A 12001-nucleotide genomic window follows, 5' to 3' on the forward strand; every position below is an offset into this window, starting at 1 on the left:
TCACCCCCAGTCATTAGTGTTCCAAACCGATCGGGAGTGTGATGCTCATTGACGGTCTCGAGGAGAATGATGAGGTTGATGATGATTAGGAGTGTTTAGAGGAGGTCCATGAGGACGCCGTTGAGGAGGGCGTGGAGGAAGATATCCAAGCTGAAATATCGATGCATGCATATTCAGGTACTTTCGCGCTGAGGACATTACAAGTAAACAGACTCGTTAGAAAGAATTATGTGCACATTCTCATCGATTCGGGGAGTACACACAACTTTCTAGACGAGAGATTAGTGAGGAGATTAGGCTTGGATGCTGAACCGACTACGGGGTTTGACGTTGCTATTGGAGATGGCACGAAGCTTAAGGTGGAGAGCTTGTGTCGTCGAGTCGATATTTTGGTGCAAGGACACGACATCATTGTGGACTTGTATCTGTCGGCGCTGCGAGGAGCGGATATTGTCCTTAGCACTCAATGGTTACAATGCTTGGGACCCGTCACTTTTGATTTTCGGAGCATGTGGACGAAATTTAAGCAAGAAAATAAACATGTGCGGCTTGATGGCATTCAATCTCCGTCGATTCCTGCGATGCAGCAGATGGTGGGACTGCCATGTGTGAGTGATTTGGCATATCTTCTTCAGTTAGGACCAGCAGGAGATGAGCCTCAAATGAGTCTAGATACTACCATCGAGTTGTCTAATTTATTAGACAAATTTGCTGAACTGTTTGAGGAACCAAAGGAAATGCCACCAAGGAGAACGGCGGACCACTACATAGAGATTGTGCCCGGAGCTGCACCGGTGAATGTGAGGCCATATCGGTATCCACATGTGCAAAAGAAAGTTATCTCCAAGATGGTAACCGAGATGTTGGAGCAAGGCCTCATTTAACCAAGTCATAGCTCATACTCATTGCCCGTGCTATTGGTGCGAAAAAAGGACGGGACATAGCGTTTTAGTGTCAACTATTGGGCACTAAACGCTATTACCGTCAAGGACCGATACCCAATTCCGGTTATAGAGGAGCTGCTGGACGAGCTTGCGAGGCGACTATATTTAGCAAGCTTGACTTGAGGGCAAGGTATCATCAAATTAGAGTTCACTTGGCAGATGTGCACAAAACTGCATTTCAGACTCCGGACGGACATTATGAGTTCCTAGTGATGTCTTTTGGTCTCACCAATGCTCCAGCTACTTTTTAAGGCCTCATGAATAATATATTTTGGCCTTTATTGCGAAGGTATGTTTTTGTATTCTTTAACGACATTTTGGTATAGCAGGATTGAATTAGAGCATTGGCGGCATTTGGAGGGTGTGTTGAATTTATTGAAGAAAAACCAATTGAAGATCAAGAAGTCCAAGTGCCTATGGGGAATACCACAAGTGGAGTATTTAGGCCATATCATCTCAGCAGGTGTAGCGGCGGATCCTCAAAAAGTAGCATGCATAACCGCTTGGCCTATTCCTATTACCACCACCGGATTGAGAGGATTTTTGTAGCTGCCCAGATATTATCTCCAATTCATCATCGGATATGGCAAGATCGCTGCTCCTCTCACTTTTTTGTTAAAGGACTCTTTTAGATGGACGGATGAAGACACTATAACCTTTGAAAAACTAAAAATAGCAATGACGATGCTACCGAACTTCACCAAAGAGTTCATTGTGGAATGTGATGCGTCAAGTTTTGGCATGGGAGTTGCCGAAAGGATCGAGAATGCATTCCGTCTTCAATGTTTCATTGTTGAGGGAGAGGATTGGAAATCATGAGGTCATTGGATCAGTTCTACCGGAGCCATTGGAGGAGACAGAGATCATAGAGCCAATTCGCGAACTTGCTAGGCGCCGACAACAACATGGTACTAGATTAGAGATGGAGATTCTAGTCGAGTGGCTTGGCAAGTCATCCGATGAGGCGACATGAAAGTTGGAGATTGATATTTTGGACATTTCTTTGACTTTTCACCCATCACCACCACTATCATCCGCACTAAATTATTTCGTCCCTGTTGTAGTTTGAATCTGAGAATGGCGTAAATACAAAAAATGTAGATCAGGAAGTCAATGATCGATTCCACTTGGTTCGTAATTTTCTAAGTACGAGAGAATATTTGGTGAATATCTTCCCTCGATTGGGCGGACTACTTCCTACAATAAATTCAGTTCTTAAAAGAATCGTACCGTAGACCCTATCATTGGTATCAGAGCCTATCAATTTGGTACCGTAGACCCTATTAATCTCGCAACCAAATTTAGGCAAGCATTTTACATAGAGCTTTCGATTTATTTTCGGACGTATTCTAGCAGTTGGATTGATGTGAAATTTTTAAATGTTGTGGATCTAGGGAAGTACTTTTTGACGAATTTAATTTCACACAAATCGAATGGCTAATCAAGAGATATCTTTCAAATTTTAAGCATTATCCATCTTAAGCATTAGTTGAAGGAATGCAAAATTTGGACACTTTTATTTATCGCATTACACATAAGAATGTCAAATTTGAAAAATATTAGTGAGTACAATATTATCTTAACCATAGCTTCCATTCTAGATTCATAGTATAAGTTTCAATTTGTGGACTTTTTATAGAAGAAAATTTATGATAGTTCTTGTAAATTTGTAAAAGTTGGTGAAAGATTATTTGCTTTATTTGATGTTTATATGACTATATGTAGTGAGCTTTCAATTATGAGTAATTCAACTCCCATAAATAAATAAAAAATGTATATGAAGAGGACAATGATGACAAGGATAACAATTCCGTTATAATTGTAACTTAAAATTATTTATGCTTACTACGTATGAATTATATTTAATAATTGTTTTATACTAATAATTTACTTTATATTTCTAAGAATTTGATAAATACGAGAATTTAGATTCAAATGTCACAATTAGATCCAAGTATCTGATGAGCATCAGGTGCTCAGGAGCACAAAAGTCACAATTGGATCTAAAGTGTCCAATGAGCAACGACCGTCCAAGGTCAATAGTTCTCCTGACAGCAATATGTAAGAATAAGAAATAAGCAGCAAAGAACGCACATCATAAAAGAATAAACGTTAGATATTAATAAGATTTCACAACAAAGCACAGCAGTTCAAAGCAATTGAAAAAAGAAAAGAAAAAAAAGTAACAAGAAGAAGCCATAATTTATTTCTTGATCTTCACATCTAATTCAGTAATAAAATAAGTTTCTTTTGGATGTATCTGGCAATTGAAGCAACAGCAACACGTTGCATATTTTCTACAGGAGACAGATGTACATACAATTGGACTTCTCTTTCGCAGCAGTGGGATGCTTAATTGGCTTGATGAGAGCATAAGATTAGAATTTTACACAAGGATGAAAAGCGAATCATCACACTGTTAATGGACTTCTGTTGTTAAGGGTTGATCCATGATTTCTGCTGACTGGAAGCTGTACATAAACTTCATGGACCTCCTGCTTGCTCACATCCCCTTTATCCCGATCTATGGCGTAGCACACATAAACTGTATCGATTACATTATCCAACACATGAACAAAATAACCCAACACCACCATAAGCAGCAGCCATGCAAGAGCTGCCACGAAATATGTCTCCACACCAAGAGCACTCACAGCCTTCAGAATTGCACAAACCTGGTGGAATATACAAACACATCATTAGAAGAAGAACAAGAAAAAGAGAGGCATATTGTCATATTGAGCATGATGTATGAATGTATTACAAGCCTGATACATAATATGAGCTATTTAAGAAAGAGGCAGTGAAAGGATGGAAACTGACATATCTATAATTAAATGAACACTTGGAATCACATCTGAAGTCCTGGATTATTGGTATGGAAACCTGGTAGATGACTGATAAAAGCAAAAGATTGTAGATCGTGCAGAGTATAGCCAGTTACTCAAAATACATGAGAAAAAGAAACTATTTAAGATTAACAGAGCAGACAATGGAAACATAAAGTAAGATCAGGATCAACTAGCCCATTGAATTGAATTATTAGAAAAGTGGTTTTGATCAAATAAATCTGAGATGACATTGATATTTTTATTTTGTATAACACATTAAGGAAAAGGATAAGCAATGGACCCAAAATGGAAGAACAGAACACTAGATGAAAAGTGTTGAGCAATCTAACAAGAATATAACCCAGAACCCCGTCATGAGCAGCCTGACAAGGATAGAACCAAAAACCCCTCAATTTTACCCAAGTAATGCCAAACTTAAGCGGTAAGAGACAGAACATCAAATATTAAGCTGGCATCGCTATTCAGTGTCACGTTCTCACGTCATTTACTTTATCTCAAATGGTGTTGTCCTTTATACAACTGAGAATTTTAGATGTTAAACATCTTTCATTATTATGGTAGTCATATGAGTTTGTAGTACATTGATTAGCACTTTTAACCATGGATGTCCGTGCCAATCGACACGGGGCATGAGGGATGCCGCACTGCACACCTCCTAGCAGCTTTGCCCCTCACCGCACTTGCCGCTCTTGGTGGCTCGCCCGCTTGTCGCTCGTCACTCGTAACTTAAGTTTTCATTCAACCTAACTGGATCCGACCTATCTCACGCTCACCCTTTCTTCCTCCTCAGGTTAGGGCACCCAACATGCAAACGGCGAGCGGTCACTCGTAAACGGGCAAGCGCAAAGTCGGCGGCCGCGAGTGCAAGGTGAGCGGCAGCGACGAGCCTATTCTCCCTTATGTTTTTTCTCCCTCTCTTGCAGCATAGCCGGCAAGTACCACAGCACGTGCCGTAATATGCCTTGCCGGTCGGTGGTCCACAGTCCGTGCCTATGGCATGACCATCGTTGCTTTTAACTCTTGTTGCAATCCCTCGAATATCAATGATATGCTTTAAAAGAGAAAGGGAGAAAAGAGAATACTAGTATTGGAATCAAAGGGAAAGGTTACCTTGACTATGTCAGCTATCCAATGATGATTTTAGAATAGCTGACAACTAAATCTAGATTAAAGGACAGGACAGTTGATCGTAAGGAAGCATAACTAGTTAACTACAGTTCTTTAAACCTTGGTAGGAGACTCGCAAGAAGAATACCCCAACCGCCAAACATTAATAATTTTGCGCGAGGAGGAAGTAATGTAGGATAGATGAATTGCTTAGGGGATCCCCTACTACATGCGTGAGGGAAACAATAAATGAGAAATTAGAGAAAGAAAGAAGATCTTAGGAATGAACGCATTTAAAGTTTAACCAATTTCATTTGAGGAAGTAATGTAGGATAGATGAACAGCTCAGGGATACCCTACCACAAACGGGAAGGACACAACAAATGAGAAATTAGTGGAAAAAAGAAGGTATTAGGAACAAACACATTTAATTATCAGTATAACTTAAAATGCATGCATATGAAATACTAATACGAATACTTTTAGTAATACATAGATATTTACAAAATCTAACTACATGTTAGTGAACTAGACAGTCAAATCCCAAATTATGGACTAGTATAGTAGCCGACCTCTTTTAAGATTGTGTACCACAACTAGGGATTATTAGTGCAAGTGTGAAACAAAAATAATATTTATAGCACTACTCAAAAGTTTTGTACATAAAGGTTCTAAAATCTAGACAATAGATTGGTAATAAATTGATAATTAACTATTTTAATAAATTAGTGAATGAGAAAAACATTTGTCCTGAAAGTGCTCATGCATGCTTGTGATGACTCTCTGCCTTGAAGCTTTTCTAGATGAGAAGAAAAAGTCCTTATTATGTCCTAGAAAAAGTTTTCCTTATTTATTACCCTTTTCTAACTTGCACATCTACAAAATAAAAATAAAAAGAAAATCAACGAAACCAACAACTAATTAACAAAACAACGGACAAATTTTAGACAGTGCAACTAGTTGGTGGGGAACTTGCTTTATGATAAACATATATAGGCTGAGTTTGATGCATAGAGCGAGAAACTTTTTGAATCTCGAGGTGCATTAGGATAAAAAGGTGTTAAGCCTTCTCCACAATTTAATGTGAAGTTTGTATATATATATATATATATATATATATATATATATATATATATATATATATATATATATATATATATATATATATATATATGGTCAACTAAAAGATTTTGCCATCTTTGATGTAGAGATTTGCATGAAAAGGCCTCCTAGTTATGTTATTGGCAGTTTTAGGCTCTTTAGCTTTCGAATAGTAAATTTGAGCTTTTTACTCATTTATCCCTTATTAGAAAGCATGCATTTTGTATACTCCATGTATAATTTATATAGGTAATATGTGTCATTTTTTATTAGATTTAAATGCATGTCTTAACAAAATTAAAAATATACTTTTTGCAAAATCTTTGCGCATAGTTATAGAACACAATAGTCCTTTTTTTTTTACTTTATTAGGAATAACTAAGTAAATAAGGTCCGAAAGTGTAATTTTAAAATTGAGGAACCCAAACTACCAATACCATAACTAAAGGGCTTTTTCATGCAAATTGCTTTCTTGGTTTAACATTTAAATATGTGAAAATGAAATTGGTATCAAAAAACACTTCACTCTATAGTTAAGTTATTTTCATGGAAATTCTATCTAATATTATAAAGACATCCAATCCATGACCTGGATATAAAAATACTCTTAACATCTTCAAGACTCACCAACCCAAACAGTCATGAGCAGTCAACGACATATGCAATGCTGTTACACAACAGTAATAGATCATGGAGATGTATTATACTATGCAACAATTCACCACTCAAATCCTAGCTCAAACATGCAATCTAGCTATAATATTGCATGATTCTATGTAATGAATATATATTATCATTGTCAATGTTATTGATCAGCATTATTCTTGTCACCATTTTTGCAATGTCAACCCAGACTCAAGAAATGCATCCGATGTTTTCTTTCTACAGTTGTTCCTACTTATACCATAGCAATCCTACTATGGAATTAATACTTCCCATATTGGTATTAATTGTTAATTACATAGCATGCTGTTTAAAACTTTAAATAAGAACTTTAAGCTATTTCAAACTTTTAACATCTAAATTAAGCTTAATAAGTTAACAGTTCATATAATAGAACATAAAAACATGACATTTTAAAGTGATAATTAACCAAGAAAATCTTGTAAACGAAGTAACTTGACATAGTTTCCATGTAAAACCTCACTAAGAAGCAAGGACAGCATTACATTTTCTTACAGAGATTGAGTTAAGCAGAGATTGAGTTAAGGCCTTCTTTTATTACTATGGTGAAACAAATTGAGGTAATGCTGATGGTAAGCTCAGGCTCTTCCAGAGAAGGCTGCTAAAATGTTGCTAGTTCCACACACACACACACACACACACACACACACACACACATATATAAAATAACAGTTATCATGCATATGAATAGTATAGCAAGATCAAGCAAAATCATTGGACTAGGTTAAGAAATTAAATAGCTCATACTTACCACTATAGCATATAATGCTGAGATGACAAATATAACCCCAAAGAGCACACGTGTGGAGACTGTTTCAACAAAAACAGCAGAAAGAAGATTCCGTCTTAGAAGCTCATATGTCATCCTTGCAGAAGAACAGTAACCTTCACCCGTTATTGCAGCAAAATTTACAGTAAATTTGTTCATAAAGTCAATTGCTGATAGCAAGAAAGTAGAACAACACTTGAGTATCAGGTTCACAAATCCCTGAACTCCATCTTCATGCTTTGCGCTATCCACAACAGCACGGACAAAGCGTGTGGCACCCATCACCATTCCTGAAAAACAAACTGTACCAAAAGAGGGACCAAAAGCGTTCCTGCATAATTTAACATCTGTTTATAGATAATAGAACAAATAAATAAAACATTACCGGTAGCCACATTACGAGGAATTATTTTCTTTACGAAGAAAACCAACAATAGAAAAATGACTACTTTGTCAGCAAAACCTACAACAGCTTCTGCAATGCAGAAGAACTCTGATGGACAATGTAAGTAGAACATAGAAGAATTGAAGGAATAACAAAAAATTATAAAGAAATGAAGTGCGAGATCATTTTCTTTCTACAATCAACTGGATACCAGGAAACTCCCGCTTCAAAATACCCCATCTCCTGGTGAGAACAAACATCCTTTGGTCTTAAAATTCACTTCACTTAAGTCAAAACCAAGCCAATTCTGGAATTCCAAGTTACAATAGGTTAGAAATCTTCTAACTATTACTCATCTTACCAAAACCTGACACTTTCAGGACCCTATTAGCATTTGAACCTTCCAACGAGAGGCATTGAAGTTACACCATTGCAGATCAAGGTCAATGAAGATCTAGTCAGGGTTGATCCAATACGTTCAGCAATCTCTGAGGAATATAGACATTGATTTTCCCAAGCTGAATAGGGGATTGCGATAAAACATAGTTAAAAATTGTAAGCAGGACTAACTTAAGCCTGTTTCACTAAGGTCATCTCGTATAGTTACAAACAAACCCTAGTAGAGTTTGGGTCAGAGAATCAGTGCTTGTTCAACTCCTGTAACCAAAACTGGAGTTGCGTGGCGGCATTCGTAGTTCTATATGGCAGGATCTTAATCCAAATATTGGGTCCAATAAGTTTTGAGACACTGTTAATTAGAGTTGAGTCTGGGTAATTTAGAGGTGCTCCTGGAGAGGATGATTGTACTAAAAAAGTACAACCCAGCTCGAGAGTGATATTTCCAGCTCCTTCCATAAATTCTCACTTCTCACTTCTCACTTATCAGCTTGTTCAAGCATACAAACCATATGACAAGATGAAATGGACTATGACACAACATTTAATAAAGCAGGATCTCAAGAATAACTCCATTTTCATGATATGTATAATTGCATCACTACGCTCACTCGAGTAAACAAGCAGGTCTAGCTTTTTCAATTTCAATCAGTTCTTCAGTGCAGAAACTGTCTTGTTCCTTGCCAAAAGTTTCACATCATAAGGTGGCACAATTCACTTGGACCAACTGTTATTCGTAAAAAATCTACAGTCCAGAATGTCATAGTAGATAGAAGCTAGCCCTCCACAAGCCCCAGGAACCCCATAAGCAAACTGTCATAGTAGAAAGAAACTTGCGTCTTTCCAGATGACATGGCATTCTCAAAGATGTAAAAAATCTTGCCCTCCACCGGCCCAGCGAAACCATGAAGTGGATAAACCTTTTATTGTTCAGATAAATATACTCCTAAATTGTGAATAACAAACAGTACTTACGTACTTAAGGTCTTAGAAGATCATCTAATCCTGATGTTTTTGGCTCTTATTATTGCGCTAAGGATACTAGGTTAATTTGATCAAGAGTTGATCTTTTAGATATGCATCAATAAAAGAATAATGGAACCACAACATTTAGTGGAAAGAACTGATACCTGGTTATATAGCTTCAATACAACTCCTTGTTCAGAACTAAACATAGAACTATGCATTATTTTATTAACCCAATTTCAACAAGAAAGCGTAATTTGCCTAAGGCTCTTTCAGATTAGGCTAGGTCTAGCTTCCATCAATTTACATCAAGCTTCATTCAATTTTGGCTAGTCAGGACCAGTTTTGGGTAGTTTTGGACTGAACCCTAAGAAATTTGAATAACACCTGTTTAGAAACCCCAAATTTGTAGAATTCAAATTTTTCCAAATTCCCTGTTAGGAACCATTAAGTTATGAGGTTATAATTAATATTAGGAGATTTGGATGGATTAAAGTAAGCGTAATGAAAAGTGAAAACCAATCATTTGAGGTCAGATTTTGGCAGAATTGATTCCCCAGATAAGTTAACTTTCCTAAATATGAAAACAACCCTTACTGGTGGCCAAAGGTAAAATAGGAAAAATTTAAAATAATAAAATGAATTCCTCCCAAACAAGATTAGATGGATTTCATTCCAACCCATCATTTTCTAATCAGCAAAATTTATCCCCAGATGCAATCATTAAATTTTATTCAAATGAAATCCATCTAGACTTGGTTCCAAACAGAGTGTAAACCTAAAACTGAAAGTAGATTTGGGTTGCATTTGAAAGCAAAAAGGTTTGACATCAATCAACTTTATGCAAAACTGCATTTCCAATACTTTGCAAAGTTGATTAAGGTTTTTAAATACAATTATCTTCTGATACAGAGCAGCTAATAAAGGAGATTTAGTGGGAATCTACTAAGTTTAGGCACTTGCTGATAGATCTTTAAATTATGTTGCTGATAGTTTGGCTAGGTCTGTTCTTTTATCGAGTTTTGGTGGTATGCCACCATAGTCTCAGCGTTGGCTCTACCTAGCCTTTCGCTTAAGTTTCCAAAAAATTAAGTGTTCAGATATAATCAATAATCAAATCAAATTAAGCTCTAGACAATTCATGGTTTATCTATACCGTCTTTTTCCCTGCATGCTTGGAAATCGGTAGCTTCTAATAAAAAGTAAATGTTTGAGGTCAAGATCTTCAAACTCATCAAAAAGATCACTGAGACATAACTAAGCGACTTTACATAATATTACTTTTTCAAAGTTTCAAAGAATGCAACCGTACCTCAAAGAACTCCTCAAGCTCTTGCTAGGCTTGGACCCTTCCTTCTCAAAGTACCATTGAGCAACCGTCCCGCTGATCACATACACCTGCGCCTCCACCATCGTTGCCGCCGACCAAATCATTGTGATGATCGCCAGTGCAAAGTACGCCGGCACCCATCCATCCTGCCGCCACACACAACTATAGTATTCTCCGCCCTTTCTTGCCTTCGGCACCACCTCGCCATTCCAAGTTGAGAAAACCAAGAAAACCACAATGGGGGCAAAATAAACCAGCAATCCAATCCCAAGAACTGGAAGCACCACGAGCAGCGCCAAATTCTCAGCGAGCGCGGCCGCCGCAACCCGCACGATGTGGATGGTCAGCTCAACGCGGTGCCAATTCGCGACGATTATCCACAGAATCACACCGATAAGTAGAAAGACAAACATAAGAACAAGAATCCGATAGGCGAGGGGAAATGCGTGGCGGCATTCGTCCCCCACCGTGCATGCGACGAACCAATATATGTTGAGGAAAGCTGGGGTGAGGATGAAGAAGGGGATCGCGGCGTACACCACCTGTTTGGCGTAATTCTTGAGAAGCCAGAGCAACAAGAGCGAGATCGGGGCGGCGAAGAGGAAGGTGAGGACGAGGGTCGATATGAGACCTTTCAAGAGAGCAGAGGAGGAGGAGATTAGATTGGCGGTGGCGAGCTTGGAGGCGAGGACACAGGAGGAGAGGGAGGGGTCGTAGACGAAGCGAGAGACGCGGGTGGAATCCGGGTTGCGGCGGGCGAGGGCGAGGAAGCCGAGGGCAAAAGTGGAGAGCGAGAGGAGGAGGAAGAGGAGCAGAGCAGGGAGGTCACGGATGGGGCGAGGGGAGTGGGTGTAGGAGATCGGTTGGTAGAGGTCGGAGGAGGAGGGGAGGAGGGGTTGGGTTGGGGAAGAGGGTTCCGGGAGGAGGGACGGCTTGGATTCGTCGCTGCTTCCCATCAGACGGTTGATAGGGTCATCGACGATGGAGAGGACGGTGGATTTCGGGGGTGGAATAGGGAAAGGGTGGGACTGAGCCTTGCGGAAGAAAGGCAGTTTGAAGGAGAAGGCGATAGTCAAAACGACGAAAATGGGCTTAGGGGTCTGGGAGAGTTCCAGGTGTTAGAAGTGAGGGAATAAAGTATTGGAAACGGAGAGTACACTTCACATGCAGTTAGGGATGAGGAAGGATTGAAGGAATAAGGACAGACCGACTGCTTGCTGGAATGAAGTCATAGTCGATTATCAATAAAAACTAAAAAGAAATGCTGGTATAGGTAAAATTTCCTATATGACACGTGTTAAACGACTATTAACTTGTCCATACAAATATAATAATTTTATCCTTACTAGCTAGAAAATGGGTTTCTTGCGTCAAAAATTCACTTAGTTTTCAATTTTGTAAGATAAGACCATTTTCAAAAAAAATTACACTCTGAGATTTTTTTTTCTTCCAATTTTGTCATTTCTA

At 38.4% G+C, this 12001-nt stretch overlaps 1 protein-coding gene across 1 annotated transcript; it reads right to left on the reverse strand.

Moving 5' to 3' along the window:
* Nucleotides 1-3127: 3127 nt before the first annotated feature.
* Nucleotides 3128-11725, reverse strand: LOC140785092 (uncharacterized). Its single transcript, XM_073132823.1, has 3 exons — nt 10517-11725; nt 7440-7788; nt 3128-3619 (listed from the first exon to the last, which is right to left on the reverse strand). Exons 1-3 carry the CDS (start codon nt 11488-11490, stop codon nt 3356-3358), a joined length of 1587 nt encoding a protein of 528 aa, XP_072988924.1. The 5' UTR covers nt 11491-11725; the 3' UTR covers nt 3128-3355.
* Nucleotides 11726-12001: the final 276 nt, after the last annotated feature.

The sequence above is a fragment of the Typha latifolia genome, chromosome 3 (genome assembly GCF_019914945.1).
Source record: "Typha latifolia isolate L0001 chromosome 3, TyphaL0001v2, whole genome shotgun sequence".
NCBI classification, from domain to species: Eukaryota; Viridiplantae; Streptophyta; class Magnoliopsida; order Poales; family Typhaceae; genus Typha; species Typha latifolia.